The sequence below is a fragment of the Oryctolagus cuniculus genome, chromosome 5, assembly GCF_964237555.1.
Source record: "Oryctolagus cuniculus chromosome 5, mOryCun1.1, whole genome shotgun sequence".
In the NCBI taxonomy this organism is placed as follows: domain Eukaryota; kingdom Metazoa; phylum Chordata; class Mammalia; order Lagomorpha; family Leporidae; genus Oryctolagus; species Oryctolagus cuniculus.
This window is the reverse complement of record NC_091436.1, coordinates 123,257,021-123,276,272: the sequence shown is the minus strand read 5'-3', so window position 1 is coordinate 123,276,272 and position 19,252 is coordinate 123,257,021. Positions and strand designations below refer to the sequence as shown.

General features: G+C 39.8%; 1 protein-coding gene across 12 annotated transcripts in view; it reads right to left on the bottom strand.

Moving 5' to 3' along the window:
• Window positions 1-19,252, bottom strand: part of ADGRF5 (adhesion G protein-coupled receptor F5) — a 108,732-nt gene that overhangs the window by 15,198 nt on the left and 74,282 nt on the right. For 4 of the 12 annotated variants that reach the window (XM_008263014.4, XM_070074015.1, XM_008263015.4 and 1 more), the window contains exons 5-14: window positions 17,423-17,599; window positions 17,187-17,296; window positions 15,251-15,309; window positions 14,272-14,414; window positions 9,563-9,784; window positions 8,315-8,518; window positions 4,969-5,139; window positions 2,575-2,694; window positions 2,214-2,423; window positions 1,339-1,551 (exon numbers count right to left, since the gene is read on the bottom strand). In XM_008263014.4, the coding sequence (XP_008261236.2) occupies window positions 1,339-1,551; window positions 2,214-2,423; window positions 2,575-2,694; window positions 4,969-5,139; window positions 8,315-8,518; window positions 9,563-9,784; window positions 14,272-14,414; window positions 15,251-15,309; window positions 17,187-17,296; window positions 17,423-17,599 (1,629 nt within the window). The remainder of the gene's footprint in view (window positions 1-1,338; window positions 1,552-2,213; window positions 2,424-2,574; window positions 2,695-4,968; window positions 5,140-8,314; window positions 8,519-9,562; window positions 9,785-14,271; window positions 14,415-15,250; window positions 15,310-17,186; window positions 17,297-17,422; window positions 17,600-19,252) is intronic. The other 8 variants (XM_070074019.1, XM_070074020.1, XM_070074018.1 and 5 more) reach the window with 3 other exon arrangements.

Genomic DNA, 19,252 nt, shown 5'->3' with positions numbered 1-19,252 from the left:
TTATCTTTGCATCTCACAGTGCTTAGCTCACTGTCTGGCACATAAAAAGTACTGAATATAAGCTAATTGAACTCTTAATGTTGAAATGTTTGAATACTTCAATATCTAGAGTGGTCCCATGTCTCTCTATCATGTAGTCTTCTCTAAATATTCTAGTCTTAATTGGGTTCCTGTTTTTCTGAACTTCTGTTGTCCTCTTCATCTGTATTACCCATTGTGGCTATGTAATGTTATTTGTATTGACTTTTATGACATAGACCTTTATAGATAGAGAAATATGTATATCACTTCTTTTGTCTCCCTTTCACTGTCTACCATAGTGTCATATTTGTCCAGTTCTCAAGAATAGTTATTGAAAGAATGAATGAGCTTATAAATTCTTCATGAAGGTGTCTCTATTTGAAGGTTTTGGATTATAAACTCACGCTTGGTTGATGTTAATCCCTGGGAATCCTGAAGGATCTGGATTAGGGGTACATCCTACCAGAAAGCATTTGATTTTCCTTTTTGCCAGATGGCATTCAATGCTAACCAGTGGACTACTTCACCCTGATTACTCCCAAGCTGGGAGTTCCTGAACCACATATGCAGTATAAATTTAAAACCCAAATCTGGGCAAGTACAGGATGGTTATAATTCTCAAGGATACTTTTCCCCTACCCAGAGATGAGGCCAAGTTCTTCACTCCAGCACATGGATTTTATTTTTCTAGCCTGCTGTTTTACTGAGTGTGTCTGACATTGAAGGCCCTAGTGTTGTGTTGATGGGGTAGCAGTGCCATAATTACTGCTTAGGGAGCAAAGTATCTTGTATTATGCACCCCCTCACCTCACCCTTCTGAGCTTTAAAAGCCAAGGTGCTGGGTTTCTGATATTGGCAAATACTCACAGGGAACCTCCAGGTTAGCTGAACTGTCATTTCTAGTTTCCTTTCCTCTACATTTTTGGCACTTGATCATTCTTCTTACATTCCTGCATGCTCAAGAAAGGTTGACTAAAGCACTTTTATAGCATTCTAAGCATGAAGTATAGCTATCAGAATATCTATTCTGCCCTGTTGAGAAAGTGAGAATCCTAGAAAGTCATTTTAACATTGTCTTATGCAGTTCTTGCTGGAAAGAATGGTCTTCACCCTCACAGACACTCAAGATTTTGCTACAAACCACTGAGCCTCTAGCCACACAATCCAGAAGAAGTTAACAAAGACTCAAGGGGTTCTGCTCAGTATTCTGTTTCTCATACAGTCTCTATGCTTCTTGATCCCTAGTTTATGTGTACGCATTTAGACTGCACATGTGTGAAGTAGTAGAGCTTAACAGTTGGGAAGTTGCCATCTTACCTGTAGGAAAGGACAAGGAACCTGTCTGGAAAGTGACTGTGTAGTCTTCATCCTCCTCGATGCAGCAACTGAAGTGATGGGAACCATCGCACGAGATGCTGGCTACCAGGGGATCAACCATGATATGTGGCTCTAGAGGCAGTGGGTGAACAATGACCTCTTTGGTTGCAACACTGTATGAATTCTTATATCTAAATATGCAGTGGTAGGTTCCTGAGTGGAAAGAAGCAAAAAATGAGCTGAGATGAAATAACTGCTCCCAAAAGTCATTTGCTAGAGAGGTTAAGAAGGACATGGTTTCCCCTCTCAACCCTGGGTAAGAGGGGAAACCACACCTTCCTGGATCCTGGAGGAGAAAATGCTTGACTGACTCCCCTCCTGTGGACTCCATGAGTTTGAGGGACTAATCAGTGTCTACCTAAACATGGCTTACTTAAAAATAAAATTACATGGCTTATTTAAGGTCACATAGCCAGTTACACGTGGAATTCGGATTAAAGTCAGCTTCTCAAGTCCTGCTCCAAGGCTTAAAATATCAAGACATATGAAGTTAAAAAATTTCATAGAAAATGGAATTAGAAAATGTGTTTATTTTGGTGCAAAAACAATTGTAAAGTTCATGCATGTAAGGGATTGTCAAAAAGAGTTCATAGAAAATAAATACTATGGAAAAAGAATGTGTGGATATAAAATTATTTTGCACCAAAATAAACACATTTTAAAATGCTATCTTCTGCAGTATTTACAAAACCCCTTCATCTTTTATGTCAAGTATCTGCATAGGTATGTGCCAAGGCAGAACCTCCATAGATGGTAATTAGAACTGTGTCTCTTAGAGTCCAGGCAGACAACACAGTATCTGGACTTTCACTCACCATTCCACTCCCTGGTGGAGGTCTTGACTGTCAGTATTGACTCTGCTCCATTGGGATGCCTCCTCGTGACATAAAACTTTTGATATATTTTAATTCCAGCAGAAGTGTTCCAGTATACCTCATCATAGTTACTCACATCACTGATGCATTTTATAGAAAAGCTTTGTCCCTCAGAAACAGAAATTGGGTCCGGGGTTATTGTTATGTTGGCTGAAAGAATGCAAAGAAAATAGACAAAACAAAACTGACAACAAATCCAAGATTTAGTCTTTCTGGAGACATAGATATGTGCATGCAATTTAAGATAGAGACAGAAACAAATGGCCGTCCTGACTCGACTGCATCAACGCGGGACTGGTACCTTGCTGCTCCTGGGCTTTACTTGTTTCTAGGCTGTTCCCGGTGGTGCTCTGAACTGTACTCACTTCCATCACATGCCTGAGGAACTCGTGCACTTCCCCTTTGTGGCTGGAATTATCTCCTGATGATTAGCAGGGCAAAAGGTTGCAAACTTAGGGATGTTGACATAACCCAAGCTCCCATCCAACCTCTTCTGTGACACCAAAATTGAGAATAAATGGCTGGCTTTTCACAACAACTTCAGTCTGTACTCTTAGAAAATACTTTGTTGTAAGGCCACACTGTATATTAATTTCTCCCCTTCCATTCCTCTCCTCCCAGCAAATATGAACCCTTTAAGAGGAAGCCTTTTGCTTTTGCGTCTTTGCATTCTTAGCGCTTAGTGTTGGGTCTAGTATACACTCAGTACTTAATAAACAAAAGAGTGAGTTCTGGAACATTTTAGGTAGAGGGGTTACAGAGTTTATTGCCCAAATATTTACATCTAGACAGTCTCGGGTAAACTGGGATGGATGAACATCACAACTATAGTTATGATTATATAACTATGGCAATATAATTATTTATATATAATAATAATAACTGTAATTAATGACTATATATTTACTTCTCTGAGAAGTTCCTCATTGGCATAGAGATTTTTCATCAAAATCATCAATTAGATTATTACAAATATAAAAGCTTATAGAAATTTCCTTCTATTTTTGCCTCTGGCTTTCACTTGTAGCATGTCTTTGACATGGTTGACATTTCAAAATGCCATTCACTGTAGTATTCTATTGGTGAACAGCTTCATGCCTTGAGCCCACTGACACTAGCCTGCCTTTCAAACCAGTGTAAAATCTTAATCACAATCAAAAGAAATCAGAACTTTATATTATACCCTTCAGGAATTGGGCTTCAAGTGCTCATACACAGCCTGAAAGTCACTCAAGCATGGTGTAGTGTGTCCTTGTATTGCTCCTGTTGTCTATAAACATTTAATTATCACCTATTCCTGAGAGTCGAAATGAAAAGGCTTATGGAATCACACATTTTGTTGAGCAGTGATTTTTCAGCAAAGGCTAAACATGTCCCTAAGACATGTTCCATTTATGTAGATGGGGTGAAGTTACAATGAAAAGCTTGGGGAACGATTAAGTTTATCTGGGTGCATTAATGGCCTAGAAGCATTCCTGGTATTTTGAGCAATTTGCAGTTTTCCATAGTGACAGAGGTTATACATTTCCAGTTCTCACTCTGAGAGTTGTGTTAATGAGTGCCCACATAAACTTACCCTTGATCCTTTCTTTTTTTTTTTTAACTTTTATTTAGCAAATATAAATTTCCAAATTACAGCTTATAGATTACAGTGGCTTTTTCCCCCCTATAACATCCCTCCCACCCGCAACCCTCCTATCTCCCGCTCCTTCTCCCATTCCATTCACATTGACTCATTTTCAATTATCTTTATATACAGAAGATCAATTTAGTATATATTAAGTAAAGATTTCTACAGTTTGCACCCACACAGAAACACAAAGTGTACAATACTGTTTGAATACTAGTTATAGCATTAATTCACATTGTACAACACATTAAGGACAGAGATCCTACAACTCACAATAGTAGAAAACATGAACAAGAGTACCATGTATTGTTTGTATTTGTCCTTTCTCACACTTGTTCAAAAAGGGCCTGATGATTTCTCTAAACAATTAATTTTTCCAAAACAGATGGAAAAACAAGCTTGACTGCCCTATTTTTGCTCATGGGAAGCAATTATAATGCTTTATGCTATGAGGAGAAATGACACATTAAAGAGGCCTAATTAAACTGAATTGATTGAGAGATTAAAAAAAGTTGTTACAACTGTAAAATAATGATCATGAGTCATATTATAAAATCTTTCTATAGCATTATCACTAGAATAAGTTAAATGGCAGGGGGGACGATGGAAGGAGTTGGGGACTTTAGAAGGAGTGAGCCGGGCTGTTGGAATTTAAGGAAGGGAGAATGGGGTTGTGGGAGCACAAGAGGGAGGCATTAAGGGTGTTAACCTCACCACTCATTGAATTATAGTAAGACTAACCTGAGTGAGAAACTCTACTTCCCAGTCCTCTTCTGCCTTACCAGTGCAATGGAAGCTACTTCCCTCAGTGTAACTACTCTCCCATCACTACCCTTCCCAATTTCAAGAAGATTCCATCTAGATTTAAGTGGTGGAAAGAGAAGCCCTCCTCTATCTACCATTGTGAAATTTGCCTCAACCACACCCCCACTCCCAAAGAAGGCCATGCTTGATTTTGTTCTAAATGCTCCCAGTTGATTGGCCGTTTTTTTTATTGAGGATGCACACTGTTTTAGGAAACAAAATAAATTTTGTGATTAAAATTTCTAACCAAAAAGTCCTTACCCACAGAGATGAATGTCACTTCTATGTTCTTACTGCCTCTGGCTCCATAGGCACTGATGAACTCACACGTGTAAATGACCGTTGTTCCAGAGGACCCACTCGGGCACTGGGTCCCATCAGCCTTGAGGGTGTACCTGCTGCAGCTAGATTCTAGGTCTGTTTGAGAATCTCCTGCAATGACAGAAGCAATTCTTTTGCTGCCATGACTGCATAACTCTTTCTTAGTAGCCAAGATGCCAAATCAGTAAATGAGTTATTATTTTAATTAGATTTCTTGTCTTTGAATGGAAAGGTGGGATAGTACAGTAGTCAGGTTGGTAGACTCTAGATCCAGGTTACCTGGCCTCCCAAACTCTACTACTCACAAGCTGAGTACTGTTCAGAAACTCGCTCAGCCCCTTCTGTACCTCCATTTCTTTGGAGGTAAAGTGGGAATAAATACTAATAGCTGCTCCCAAGACTGCAGTCAGGTCTAATGAGATAATGCAAATAAACACTTAGGACAGTGACTGTCTCAGACCTGCCCCCAGTAAAGACCTTTAATGGCGGACATTGGAATGTGAAAAAATAAAAGAGAGAAGAAAAAATGTTTGAGTATGATTTTAACTGGAGGAATGCTAGAGTCAGGTGCCAGAGCTGGGAATCAAACTCAGCCAGTCCAGTGGAGAATGCGGGCATCTTAGCCTTTATGCCAACCACCTGTCTTCCATACTTTCATTAACTAGAACAGCTCCATTCTGGGCTGCTTTACTCTTCAGATATGCTCTCAACTGGGGACATTTTTGCCTACCTGTGGGACATTCGACAATAACTGTTTAATGGGCGCTTGGCAATGTTTGGAGACAATTTTGGTTGCCACAAATAGAAATGCTATTGGTATCTAGTAGCTAAAGGCCAGTGGTGGTGCTAAATAACCGATAATGCATAGGACAGCTCTTTATAGCAAAGAATAATCTGGGCCAAAATGTCAATGGAGAGTTTGAAATCCCTTCATTAGACAAGCTTACCAGGATTTTGCTGGAAAAAGGGATTGTGCAGTTAAATGAGAAAACTGATATGAGCAAAAGCACAAATCAACAATATGCAGGTCTTATTCAGAGAATGATAGGTAATTCTGCTGGATGGAAACATGCAGACTGAGAGTGGAGATAAGTCTGCAAAGGGGTGGCAAACTCAGAAAACAAAAGCAGGACCTCAGAGTTGGCAACATACACCTGTGTTTCATGCAATACCCCTAGGGATGTGCAACTTGTGGCCTGCATAGGAGGTACTAAATGCCGCTATAGGTTGGTGCTTTGATTATTAGAGGAGAGAATAGGTAATTACAAGCTTGCTGCTCAAGCTTAGGTAATATCCTAGACCTTAGTCTATAAAATGATGACAACGGAATGTACTTTACAAGACCTTTGCATCAGGGGGAAAAAAGCCAAGGTGATAAAAGTAAACATTGAAAACAGAGTTGAATGCATTGCATCTGTCATAGTAACTATTTTGTGGTAATGATGATACTCTAAAGGAACAGCCATTCACTTTTCCTCTAAGTGGAAAAAATATTCGTTAAATGTTATTCCTTTTAAAGTCAAAAATTCCACTATTGTTGATTATTTCCTTTCCGTCTTACTCCTTTCCAGGATGCTTTGAAATGTTAACTATTTCTGAGAGAAGGTCATAAATTCAGTTCAAATGCTTTGGGGTGAATTATTTTTGCTAGATTGCTTCCTTCTGACCTGGAAAAATGGGTGCTAAAAGAATGTGTAACATTTGGAGGAAGAAAGCTGCAAAGAGGAGCAGCAGCAAGTGGTGGAGGAAGAAAGGCAGGGCGCCAGAGCAGAGGCTAAATTCATCAGAGGACCGACTGTGCAGGTCTCAGGCACCTGGCCCTGTGGCAGGAAATCTATTGTTCTGCAGTTGATTCAGCATGCCCTGGGCATTGGCAGTGTCCAGAGAAGTGACTGCCAGAGAAGCACCACAGACTTCCTGGTTCCTCTGCCAGAGGGCGAGGTTTTTCACCTCTCTGAGTTGAAAGCTTCTAAGTCAGTACCAGGGGAATTGTGCAAGGTCTTTCTCCATCTGGGAGTCCCTTCAGAATGCCTACACCTCCACTTCCCTAAAAATCAGGGAAGTGACTAAACAGCTCACACGTTAATATTTTTGACAGTTGCCACATGCCTTTCCCATTCATCTGGGCAAAGTTGAATATAAATGGTGCAGGTGAAAATACTGTGCAAAATAGATGTTTCCGGGAAAATGTGCATGTAAACTGGTGGTCTTTTTTATCTTTTACTCTTAAGTATAACTGAATAGCAAAAGACTGGTAAAATAAAGACTCACAACACTAACGTTTTTCATGGACAAAGCCACATTTTGCTTTAAAGATTCTTTTTTCCTTTAAAGGTGAACACACAATACTGTTGCTTCTTAAAAGAATTAGATCTTGTTTTACGAAGTTTCCAAATACAAAACATTGGTTCCAGCTCTAAGTCATCAGGAATGGATAATATGGTTGTGACCAAGATAAACACTGGTCTTAGGAAACAAGGATTATCTTGAGTCCCAATTCTTTGTTTTCTTTACTCATTGTGACAACTTTGGGTAAGTCATTTCATCTGCACCTCAATTTTCTTATTTGCAAATAGGAGGCAAAAATACTAGCTTCAGTGTTTCAGTGAATATTAGATTTGATTAGAAGAGGTTAATCATACACTCTAGCTGAGCGCAAGCCAGAGTCAATATTGTTGTTTTAATTTATCCTTGTTATTATCATTCATCTGTACAAAATGGATGGTGGGGGAACTTTAAAGGTAAGATCTCAGATCTAAAACAAATGCAAACAGGGTCAGAAATTGCAATGGAACACTTGAGAGCAGAGAGATACTAAGCAGGGGAAACAGGGGCAGAAAATACTGAATGAGTGAGAATCCAAAGACAGAGAATTGAGAAGGACAGACACCAAAAGAAGAGGCACGGAAGTGAGAAGTGCCAATTCAGACCTCAATGAAAAGTCAATGACCTCATCCCTAGCTCTTTGCTGAGAATAGAAAGGATAATGGAGATAACCTTTTCTATAGGTTTGACAATGACATGAACCTAAATCACTAGGTTCATTCCCACTTGGGTCTTCTGCTACCAAGAATAGGACTCTAACCCAAGCATGACACTTGTAGATGAGTGTTTTGAACTTGTTCAACAGTGCTTGAACAGGCATCATACATTGTGCTTTTTCACAATCTGATGTACAAAGGGAAGCAAACATCTGACATCTCCCCTCCACTCAGTGAATCTCCCATTTTTCACTTGACCAAGAGGCAAATACTAATTTGCAAAAGGACTTATCTGACATTCTTACCTGGAATGCTTATTTGCCCTTCATGCTTCCATTCCACTTTGCTCCAATTAGCTTTATTTTCACTGCAGCAGTTCAAAGATGCAGGATTATTGTCACACATCACCTTCATCTCTTCACATGCCAAAATTCGAATAGGTGCAACGTCTATTTTTTTTCTGGCCTCATATTCAAAAATATCCAATACCAGTTTGCAAATATATTCACCTTCATAGGATACACAAAATCATTTATTATTGCTAAATATGTTTATCTTAGATGAATGATAGCCTCATCTCATGTATCACAACAGTGTTTCATAAAGCATCATTTTCAAAAACATCTGATATTTAACCTACACAATCCTAAAGGAACATTCAGGAAGTGCAGAGGTCAATGCAGGTATTTCTGATGCCACAAGGTAAAGGGTATAAAGATAGCCTAAGGAAATGGCAGCACTGTTGGGAATTTTGTTAGTAAGAATAAAAAAAGCTTAAGAATGGAAGAAAAATTGGTAAGTCCTAGAGAATTAGAAAGACATAAATAATGTTGCTATCTCTTTTAACACTTTGCAAACTCAGAAGCAACAAAGATGAGATAGAACCCATGTGTCCACCTTCTCATGCAGAGACAAGGATATGGCCCAGTTGATCCCTGGGCTTAAGTGGAGTTCTAAAATTCTAAAATGCATCCACTTCATCGTTAGTCTCAGTGAAGAATTACTACACTGTTTTGTTGTTGCTTGGAGTGGGCAGAAGAAGGCAGAGGAAGGGATGGCAATGCAGTGTAAAATTTAAGGGAGAAGGTGATTATTATTATCATAAACTTGATTGTGATAAGGGTTTCACAGGTATACATGTATCAAAACTTATTAAGTAGCAAACTTCACAGTATTTGAAGTTTATTATGTCAATTCCACCTCAATAAAGCTACTCTGAATTTTTAAGAAATACATTGAAAATTGAATTAATAAAAATGTACAAGGGAACTTCCAATGGTTCATGGAAAAATGGATCCAAAAGATGAGTTAATTTTGGTGTAATGTTTTACTTACATGCACACATTTTTAATAACACTGTGAACTTTTTGAAGACTACTTGTATAAAAATAATAAAAATAAAGTTTTTGTCATGGGATTAATTTTTGATTTTGATCAACTGAGCCAGGGGATTTCTTTTTGAAGACAAAAACACAATCTACACTATTATATGACTTGCTTCCTTATGAACCCTTCATTCATCCCCTCACACAGGTTGTTGAATGGAAACCCACCGGCATCATCCCCCGAGATGTTGTAAATGGTGAGGCGAGATACTGAGGTCATGTTGTTGAGCACGGTGTTGTAAACTGAGAATCTACTGCTGTTCTGGATGTCGAAGCGCCTTTCTACGTGGTGCCAAGACACGTTGGAGGACAAAACATCAGTTTCACATATCAGAATTACTGTATCCCCTTCAAAGATGATTTCTGGTGTGACAGAGAACTTCGTTTCATCTGGAAATCCAAAGAAAAGACGTTAGGACTTCAAAGCAAGGCAATGTAATTCATGCTATTCCTGATGCCACCACCACAGAGCTGCTCAATGAGCAGCAGGTGTGGGGCTGTATTGGCTGAGACAACGTGTTGCCTTCCACTATCCTCTACAGCTGTGCCTGAAGCCCAGTAAGCTGCAGCCTGCCAGACACTGGAACATGGTTTCCGGTTTGGGGTCTTTGCACTGTATGTCTCAAGAAACCTAAGAGTACTTAATGGTAGTAATAGAGATATTTCAAAAATCCCCTACATACTATAATTATGAGCATAAAACATTATAAAATTGATTTTGGGTAGTATGATATTCTTTTTTTTCTAAAATATTCATTTATTCATTTATGTTTATGTGTAATTCACAACTTCAGAAAAAAATAGCATAGGAAAGATTTAATAATATTGAGCAACAAAAGTAAGAAAATTGCATAATAATCTTTTTTAATATTGATATTTTATTTTATTTAATGAACATAACTTCCCATAACTTCCCTCCCACCCACAACACTCCCCTCTCCCACTCCCTCTCCCCTCTCATTCACATCAAGATTAATTTTCAATTATCTTTAAATACAGAAGATCAATTTAGCATATATTAAGTAAAGATTTCAACAGTTTGCACCCACACAGAAACACAAAGTATAAAATACTATTTGAGTACTAGTTATAGCATTAATTAAACACCAAAGAGTAATTGTGTATTAATTACAGAGTTCAACCAATAGTTTTAAGTAGAACATAAAAAATACTAAAAGGGTAAAGTATTAAGTTCTTTTTTTTTCTTTTTCTTTTTTTGTTTGTTATATAGTTATAATAATCATTTGAAAAACGGTAGTACTATGCTAGTGTTCTAGTTACTACCTAAATAGAATATATCAAACTTTATATAAATCAAGTAGATTTCATATATTGGAAATAAAATGTATGTATATAGTATATATACACTTATATAATATTATTATAATATATGTATTATATGAATTGTTATGTTCAGAAAGGAGTATGTTTTACATTATATCTCTGCTTTGGAAAAGAGGCATTTTATAACAATCTATTGAAGTCTGCTTCACTCAAATAACTGTAATCCTAGTTTCCATTTACTGTCAGTTAAATAATCGACTACATAAGATGAAGGAAAGCAATGGAGCTAGAACGAACTTAAAAAAAAAAAAAGGCTAAAAAGGACTGTGTCAACCTGCTAACTTTACTTAGCTAATTTTTTTTTTTCCCCCACAGGCAGAGTGGACAGTGAGAGAGAGAGAGACAGAGAGAAAGGTCTTCCTTTGCCGTTGGTTCACCCTCCAATGGCCGCCGCTGCCGGTGTGCTGCGGCCGGCGCACCACGCTGCTCCAATGGCAGGAGCCAGGTGCTTTTCCTGGTCTCCCATGCGGGTACAGGGCCCAAGCACTTGGGCCATCCTCCACTGCACTCCCTGGCCACAGCAGAGAGCTGGCCTGGAAGAGGGGCAACCGGGACAGAATCTGGCGCCCTGACCGGGACTAGAACCCGGTGTGCCAGCGCCGCAAGGCAGAGGATTAGCCTAGTGAGCCGCGGCGTTGGCCACTTAGCTAATTTAAATTACAGTTGCATTTACTTTTTATTTTTTTTTAACTTTTATTTAGTAAATATAAATTTCCAAAGTATAGTTTACAGATTACAATGGCTTTCCCCCCATAACTTCTCTCCCACTCGCACCCCTCCCATCTCCCACTCCTTCTCCCATTCCATTCACATCAAGCTTCATTTGTGAGGAGCCTCAAAGTGTCCTCTTCTGCATGGGAGTTTATACTCAGGCCGTATCCCCTACATACTATAATTATGAGAATAAAACACTATAAAATTGATTTTGGGTAGTATGATATTCTAACCAAAATATCAAGATACACAAATATTTCCTGGGTTAAAACAGGATTTTAAGAAAATGACATTTAGTAAGAAGCAAGATCATCTAAGGGTAGTTAAAGCATGAAATCTACTGAATTTGAAGTCTCACAAACTTTTGTTACTCACTGAATGTCCTCGAACAAATCTCTTACCCTCTGCAAGCCCTCATTCCCTGGGAAGTGGAGCTACATCACTGGATATAGGAAAATGAAATACTTGTATGTGGAAACACACTATGATTAACTACAGGCAAGATGTAGGCCATCATTGTTTTCATTACTATTGTTGCTAATAAGGAAGATTGAACTTCCAGTGTTACATGGTTAGGTAGAATTGACCATAAATTTATCAGGAATAATGAAAGAAGAAGTGTTGTGGTTAAGGGACCTGGTGATTAATTAAGCATCACAAAGGATTAATGTATGGCAAATCAGGTGGAGCTATTCAGAGTACTGCCATGTGCTCTTTGCAATGCCATATGATGAGCTTAAAAATAATCCTGATAACTAATTCATCCAAAAATGTTTCTTTCTTGTTCTCTTCTGCTCCTCAGTCTCTAAATATGATTATAACTAGAATAACCTAAAGGAAAAACCCAGCCAACATGAATTTTTGGATGCCTGTTTTCTGAGTTAGCAACACTGACACTGTGTCGAACAGGATGGTATCGGAGTTCCTCCATGGAATTATACATGACATAAGTTCATGCTTATTGACCTGTGCACCCCACAGAATCACATTCTGGTCTTTAAAGGCGGACAGAGATTGATATAGACTCTCTGCAAAGGGCAATGCTGAATGCCATTCACAATAACTTCATTGCTCTTTGGAAGAACAATCATGGATAGGACCACAGTTTTGTGAAATGTACTGTCGGCAGTGTGTGCTTGTGTGCCTGGATTCATAGTCAGCTCTATCAGTATAATTTCTGGAATGTACTCATTTAAATAGTTAACTATCTTCAGCACACTAGAATTTTTAGAAAAATAAATTATAACAGAAATTTGACTATTCTGAAGATTGTTGTTGTATGCCCCCAAATAAAAGAATTTTTCATGCCAACAAAAGTGAAGCTGTTGGTTGCTGGGTAACATAACAGGTTGGGAAGGGGTGGCATTGCTGAGACTACCTGTGTGAGTCCATACTTTAAGATCATGTATTACTTTTTCTTTAATTTTCTGGTTTTTATTTTTTTTTTTTTGCTGTCTAATCTATTTTGAATGTTTGTCATATTTCCTTGTCTTGTTCCAGTTGTAGCACTTTCTTAATATTGTATATATCTCCTTTCTTTACTTAGTTTCATCATTTTCAATATTTTATTTTAAAGATGACCAAAAGTCTAAAAATACCAGCAGTGGATGGAAACAGAAAGGGTATAAATCTGCTATGAGTCTGTCCTGATCCCTGAGCAAAGGGGCTGTTCCTCCAGTGGTTCCAACAGTCTTTTCAGTGGCTCCTTCATAATAGATTCCCACAAGGAATTGCCTTCAGACCACAACTGCAGACCTGCAGTATCCAATACATCTGCCTGCCATTCCCTGTCCTCCAAACCCCTACCTGGTAGGCTGTGCATACTACCTATCAAGTAACAACATGTGCCCCTTCCTACTAATACAATAGAGCCCAACTCTGAACTCCATTTGTCAAACAGGGAGGAAGTATCAGCATTTACCACTGTTATATGAGATTTCAAGCAGTGGCTCTCAAAGCTTCCATGCATTAAAATCACCTGGAGTGTTTGTTGCACTACAGATTGCCCTGGTAGGTTTAGAGTGGACCCAGAAATGTGTCTTTCCTGCAAGTTCTCAGGCAGTACTGAGGTTGGTCTGAGAGGCACACCCTGAGATGAACTCACCTCATACAACAATGGCCCCTTAGTTGGTACATAGTGTATTTTATGGATAGTCCAATTCCTGTATAATGTTAGTTTTACTTTTTTGGATACGCTGGATACATTAATTTATTATTTTTTTAAATATTCATTCGTATTTATTGGAAAGGCAGAGTGAACAGATACAGAGAAAGGGAGACAGAGAGAGATCTTCCATCTGCTAGTTTATTCCCTCAATGACCACTATAGCTCTAGCTAGGCCAGGCCCAGTTCAGGAGCCAGGAACTTCATCTGGTTCTCCCACACTGGTGGCAGAGGCCCAAGTGCTTGGACCATCACCCATTGCTTTTTCAGGAACATTAGCAGAAGCAGAGCAGCCAGTACTGGAATTGGCTCTCTGGTATGGGATCCTGGCATAAAAAGTGGCAGCTTAACCTACTCTGTCAGAACGCTGGACCCTGAGCATATTAATCTAGAAATTCCACAAACCCAGGAAGAATGGCACTCCCTCATAAGCTGCCTGATTCCCTCTCCCCCATATCCCAGATGCAGTGAGATTATCCAGGTTGGGTGACATTGGCTTAAGATGGAGAGATGGCCCTGGAAACTGTAACTGGGATGCCTCTTTCCACAGAAGACTTCATAACATAGTTTCCTAGGCTGAAGCATAGTATTGAACACCATTACCGTACCTAAGCAGAATTTGCTTTCAGGGAAAAGGTAGCAATGTTTTACTTACTACTGGTGACTGCTTGGAAGGAATTGTAGTCCATTTTGTAGGTCTGATTGAGGTTCTGCATGACTTGCTCGTTGGCTTTATGTATTAATTCAGGTGAAACTGTTGTTGTTGTGACTTCATAAGTTACAACCACACTTCCTGGCCTGCAGAGACCATTCAGTTTAATAAAGCAGTAACCAATCGGGAAGAAACTAGATCCTTAGGGTTTATTTGCATAGGGAAATAAACTAGCAGGGACAGCCTGTGTACAATGATTCTTAGGGATTCGCTGAAATAATCTGTTTCCAAGCTCTAGACAAAACCCAAGACAGGGCTTGCATCCACAAATGTGTATGGACAGGTAAGCAATGAAGAAAGTTGGCGGATAGGGACTAGTGAACTGAGTCACAGAGGCACTCGTGGGGAGGCAGCCACAATGCAGAAACTGTGGACAGCTGTCACATAACCAAGGCTGGCCTGGGTTACCAGATATACTGAATGTTACGTAAAGCCAAAAATCTGGATGTTCCTGTAGATGCCTGATTTTTAAGAGGAGCACTTGGATGAAGTACTGTGCAAACCCAGTTGGAGCTGCCATGACATCCACCACCAGGGGGAGCGGTTGACAGTGCAGCCTGCAGCTCAGTGATTCTGATGGCTGCCAGTCTGCATCTGAAGGCATCATTGCATGGCGTTGTCTCATTTTTGTATTTAGAAATTTCTAAACTACAAACTTACGCCATATATTCAGTTGAAAAATTCTTGCATGCATAGAATGAACATGAATCTTTTTTCCCCTCATGCCTTTTAATTAGATGTACAGGTAAGGCATAAGCTACTATCATTATTTTCTCTCTATTTAAGTCGCTAGAATCTGATCTTAGTCTCTACCTCCACCAATATCTCATGTAGAGCATTCCATGTAATGCCCTTCTAATGAGTTTTTCTTCCTTCACTTCCCTGCTGTCAAATAGAAATAAGCAAAACAGAGCGTTCTTACCTGAACCCTGTCACAGTCACCAATTTGAAGCCTGGTAAAATTCCGTAACCCTTCAAGAACTAGAATATAAAGAAAGATGACTGTCATGTACCCAGGTCTAGTGAGAGATATGTCAAAGATATGAAACAGAGTAAACAGTGCATATTCCTTATCACTCCCACCTGGGTATCTTATTAGCCCTGGCATGAGCAGATCTTTGAAGAAGTAATTCCTAACTATAGCTGTTAGTCTCAGTTCTCTGGAAAGCAGATCCTGGCTTAGATGGCACAGTACTTAGCACATTACAGCACATATTACTCAAGGAAATGTTTAGGAAAGAAAATGGTGAGGCAGTGGGAAGGCAAGAAGAAGCATCAGAACCCAGTGAAAGAGACAAAGAAGGAAGGTTGTATGAAGACATCTGAGACTGAGGATGAGGTTCTCTAATGCCTTCCAGGGAATCCCTATATCTGCCAACTTGATGTGTTCATTCATTGGCAAGAAACACCTTAGATGGTGATGCATTGCAGGCAGCATCTGGGGCCCTTGCTCAATTACATTTCCTGTAGTTGGAGGTCTGGATGGTGCATCTTCATAGCCACTGAGATACGTGATCCATCATCGGCATATTGCAGTATTGCTTGAGCCTATGTGGATTTTAATGGTGATTTTACTCCCACTTTGTTTCTCTAAATAACAACCCCATAGGAGATTCTATTTATACAAGTTACATTTATAGGGGTTATAATATGCTAAGTATGATGCCAGGTGGGTAGTACCCAAAATAACCATCTTTCCTTATAAGTATATAATTCAGTGTGTGGTATTTATGAAGAGGGTCCTTTCTGCTGGACAGAACTATTCCATGCTGGATATGTCAATCATATGTCCAAGGTCTTCTGAATCATCACTTTAAAAAAAATTTATTTGAAAGCAGAGTTACAAAGAGGCAGAGGCAGAGAGAGAGAGAGAGAGAGAGAGAGAGAGAGAAATATCTTCCATCTGATGGTTCATTCTCCAAATAGCCTCAATGGCCAGGGCTGATCCAGGCTGAAGCCAGGAGCCAGGAGATTCTTCTGGGTCTTCCACCTGGGTGCAGGGACCCAAGCACTTGGACCATCATCCGATGCTTTCTCAGGTGCATTAGCAAGGAACTCAATCACAAGTGGGCCAGCTAGAACTTGAACTGGAGCCCACATGGGATGCTGGCACTGCAGGCAGCAACTTCACCCACTATACCACAGGACCAGCCCCCAGTCATCACTTCTTAAAGGCAGCCATGGAAAGTGGCAATATTTGTATGGCCCAATGGGATAAGGAGGCTGATCCTGGCCTGAGTCAGTGGCTCCACTGCCCAGAGATTTAAAGAAAGTAATTTTGTCGGCTCATCTTTAATAATTGGTGCCACACTAGTTGGGAAGTTCTGTACCAAATGAGTTAACTCAAACAAAGCTTTAGGTCTAGATTAATTAATCCAACGTAAAGCATGTAGAACAGTGTCTGGCACACAGTTAACACTCATGGAGTATTCTGTTTTTTCCATGAGTGAATTTAAATATATCTTATGAGTGTCTAGCAATCTCTAGTGTACAATGGATTGAACCCTCTGTGCTCAAAAGGTATTAGGGTTTTCATCCATGTGGTATGCAAAAAGTATAGAAAGAACCAATTGGTTCATCTAGATCAGACTCAAGAGCCTCTCTATAGGCTTCAGAGAACTGATGCCAGCAGATTTTGTCTGAATCCATCCTACCTAAAGAGCTCCTACCTATAGGTCAATGCACTATCACACTGCCCCCTGAATACTGTTTGATTCAAATACAGATGGGTATGACTAATTTGAAATCAACATTCATAAATTCTGAATGATTCAAGCAAACTGTCCATAGCGAATGCTATGATGTTAGATCAAGCCTAACAGCTTGGTGATTAAGAGGGTCTTGGGGCCAAAACTCACGGCTGTTTCCAAGTCAGTCTTGTAGGATCTGTACAAGGCAGAGGATGTGTTCCTGAGATCTTCTTGAAAGCCCACATTTAGTCTGACTGACATTCTCAGGGTAACAGCCGCTGAAAATCACAGGGCAATATTGAAAACCCTATGTTAGCACTTGAGAACACACAGAACAGAGAAATCATTTGCTTTGGCTGATATTAAGTAGCTACTCAACAACCATTTAATGAGCATTTACTTACCTCCCTGGAGCTGGCAAAAAGGTCCATTAGGAGGCAGTTCTTTAAGGCAACTGCAATGGTGTCCTGGGTAGGAGCTCTCATGCCTTTGACAAGTGAGATTATGGAGGCACTGTTCCTGTGGCCAACCATAGCCTCTCTCACAGGAGCACCAAACTTCGTTTCCAGCAGGTCTGCAGACTATCATCAACCAGAACAGTAGGGAAGAGAAGGGGTCACTGTCTTTGCATATTCAGACTAGCAAATATCTGTACTTGTAACAAATCTTACCTTGACTCCTTATTGCTTTCCTGCGAAGTTCGGTATTCATGTATGCACATATGTATCACCATGTTATTTTGAAAGATGACTGCTGTGACTGAGATGTTGAGTAACCTTTTAGGTGAGAATGCCTGATAGTAGATACCTACCAGATGTTTATGTTGAACCATCCGGTACACTGTTCCGATTCCTGGACATAGAGTGTGTATAACCAACTGCAAAATGGCTCCTGGCCATCCTAGTTTCTGAGTATTAATGCCCTTTTGGAATAGTCTCTTACTTGTATTTGGTTTGGTCTTGTATGACTAATATGGCAGAAATGATGGCATGGTACCTCTGGGGACTAATTATAAAATACACTGTAGCTTCCCTCTTTGCATCTCTCTATGTGTCTCTTTCTCACTCATTCTGGGGAAGCTGACTGCCTTGGTATGAAGATAATCAGGAAAGGCTCACATGGCAAGGAATAAGTTCATCAGCCAGCAGCTAGTGAGGAGCTGAGACCTGCCAAGAACCACAGGAGTGAGCTTGGATGACCACTTTCTAGCTCCTGAAAGACCCTGAGACAGATTCATCCAGCTACACTGCTTCCAGATTTCTGACCTTTGGAAATTGCAGGATAATAAATATCTGTTGTTGCACAATGCCAAGTGTTAGGATAATTCGCTGTGTAGCCATAGATGACCAATATAGAGTGCAAGCAAAGTTTTGCCTATAATATTTCAAGTCCAATATGAGCAGCCCCAATATGCTCTGAAAACAGAGTACTCTGAATCAATTTCTAAAACTGGACCCAAGTCACATCACTGGGAGCTGTTTGTTCTGCAAATGGGTGCCCAGGCATAGTCTCAGAAGGTGCCTCTGCAAAGGAACAACATCACACAGTTGTTCCTGAGACAGAAGGGACAATGAAGTCCTAGTGATCCCTGAGACATGCAGTCCCATGTTCCAGCAATAGGTTGGAGGGAGAAGGTTTGGGGACAGAAGAAGTCAGTGCTGTCAGAGAGGGTGGTGAGCATCAATCAGGGAGTACTTTGAGGATAGCCAACAAAAACTCCATGGTCAAAATCTGTCTTCCTCACCTGAAATTCCATCTTTGATCTCTTTCTTTGTTGCATGGGAGGTTTAAGGGAGAATAGTTGAAGAATGCCTGACTCCCATGTAAAATGAAAACATGTCTTAGGAGGGTGGTAAAAACTCTCATTTTCAGATTACCTACCATGTTCCAGGTATTGTTTAGTGTTGTACATGTAGTGCCTGGCCTTAAATATCCTGTTTTATAATTATTGATAAAAATATGATTCTTGAAAGGATCATAAGGTAAGCTGTTGGAAGAATGCATGTGAGAATGGGAAGAGGGAGGTGGTGAAAATTTGGGTTCTTAGGCTTAATGACAGCCAATAGTCCAACTTTCATTGCATCCCCTTTCCATTCACTCCTCTTGGTGGCCAACTCTCCCTACTTATTCCTGCTGGCCCTGAATTTTCTGAGCCTCGGGAACACTCTGCTGTGTTGAAGCATCTATTCTGTCAGATCTCTTTCACAATTAACTATCAAAAAGGATTCACCCCC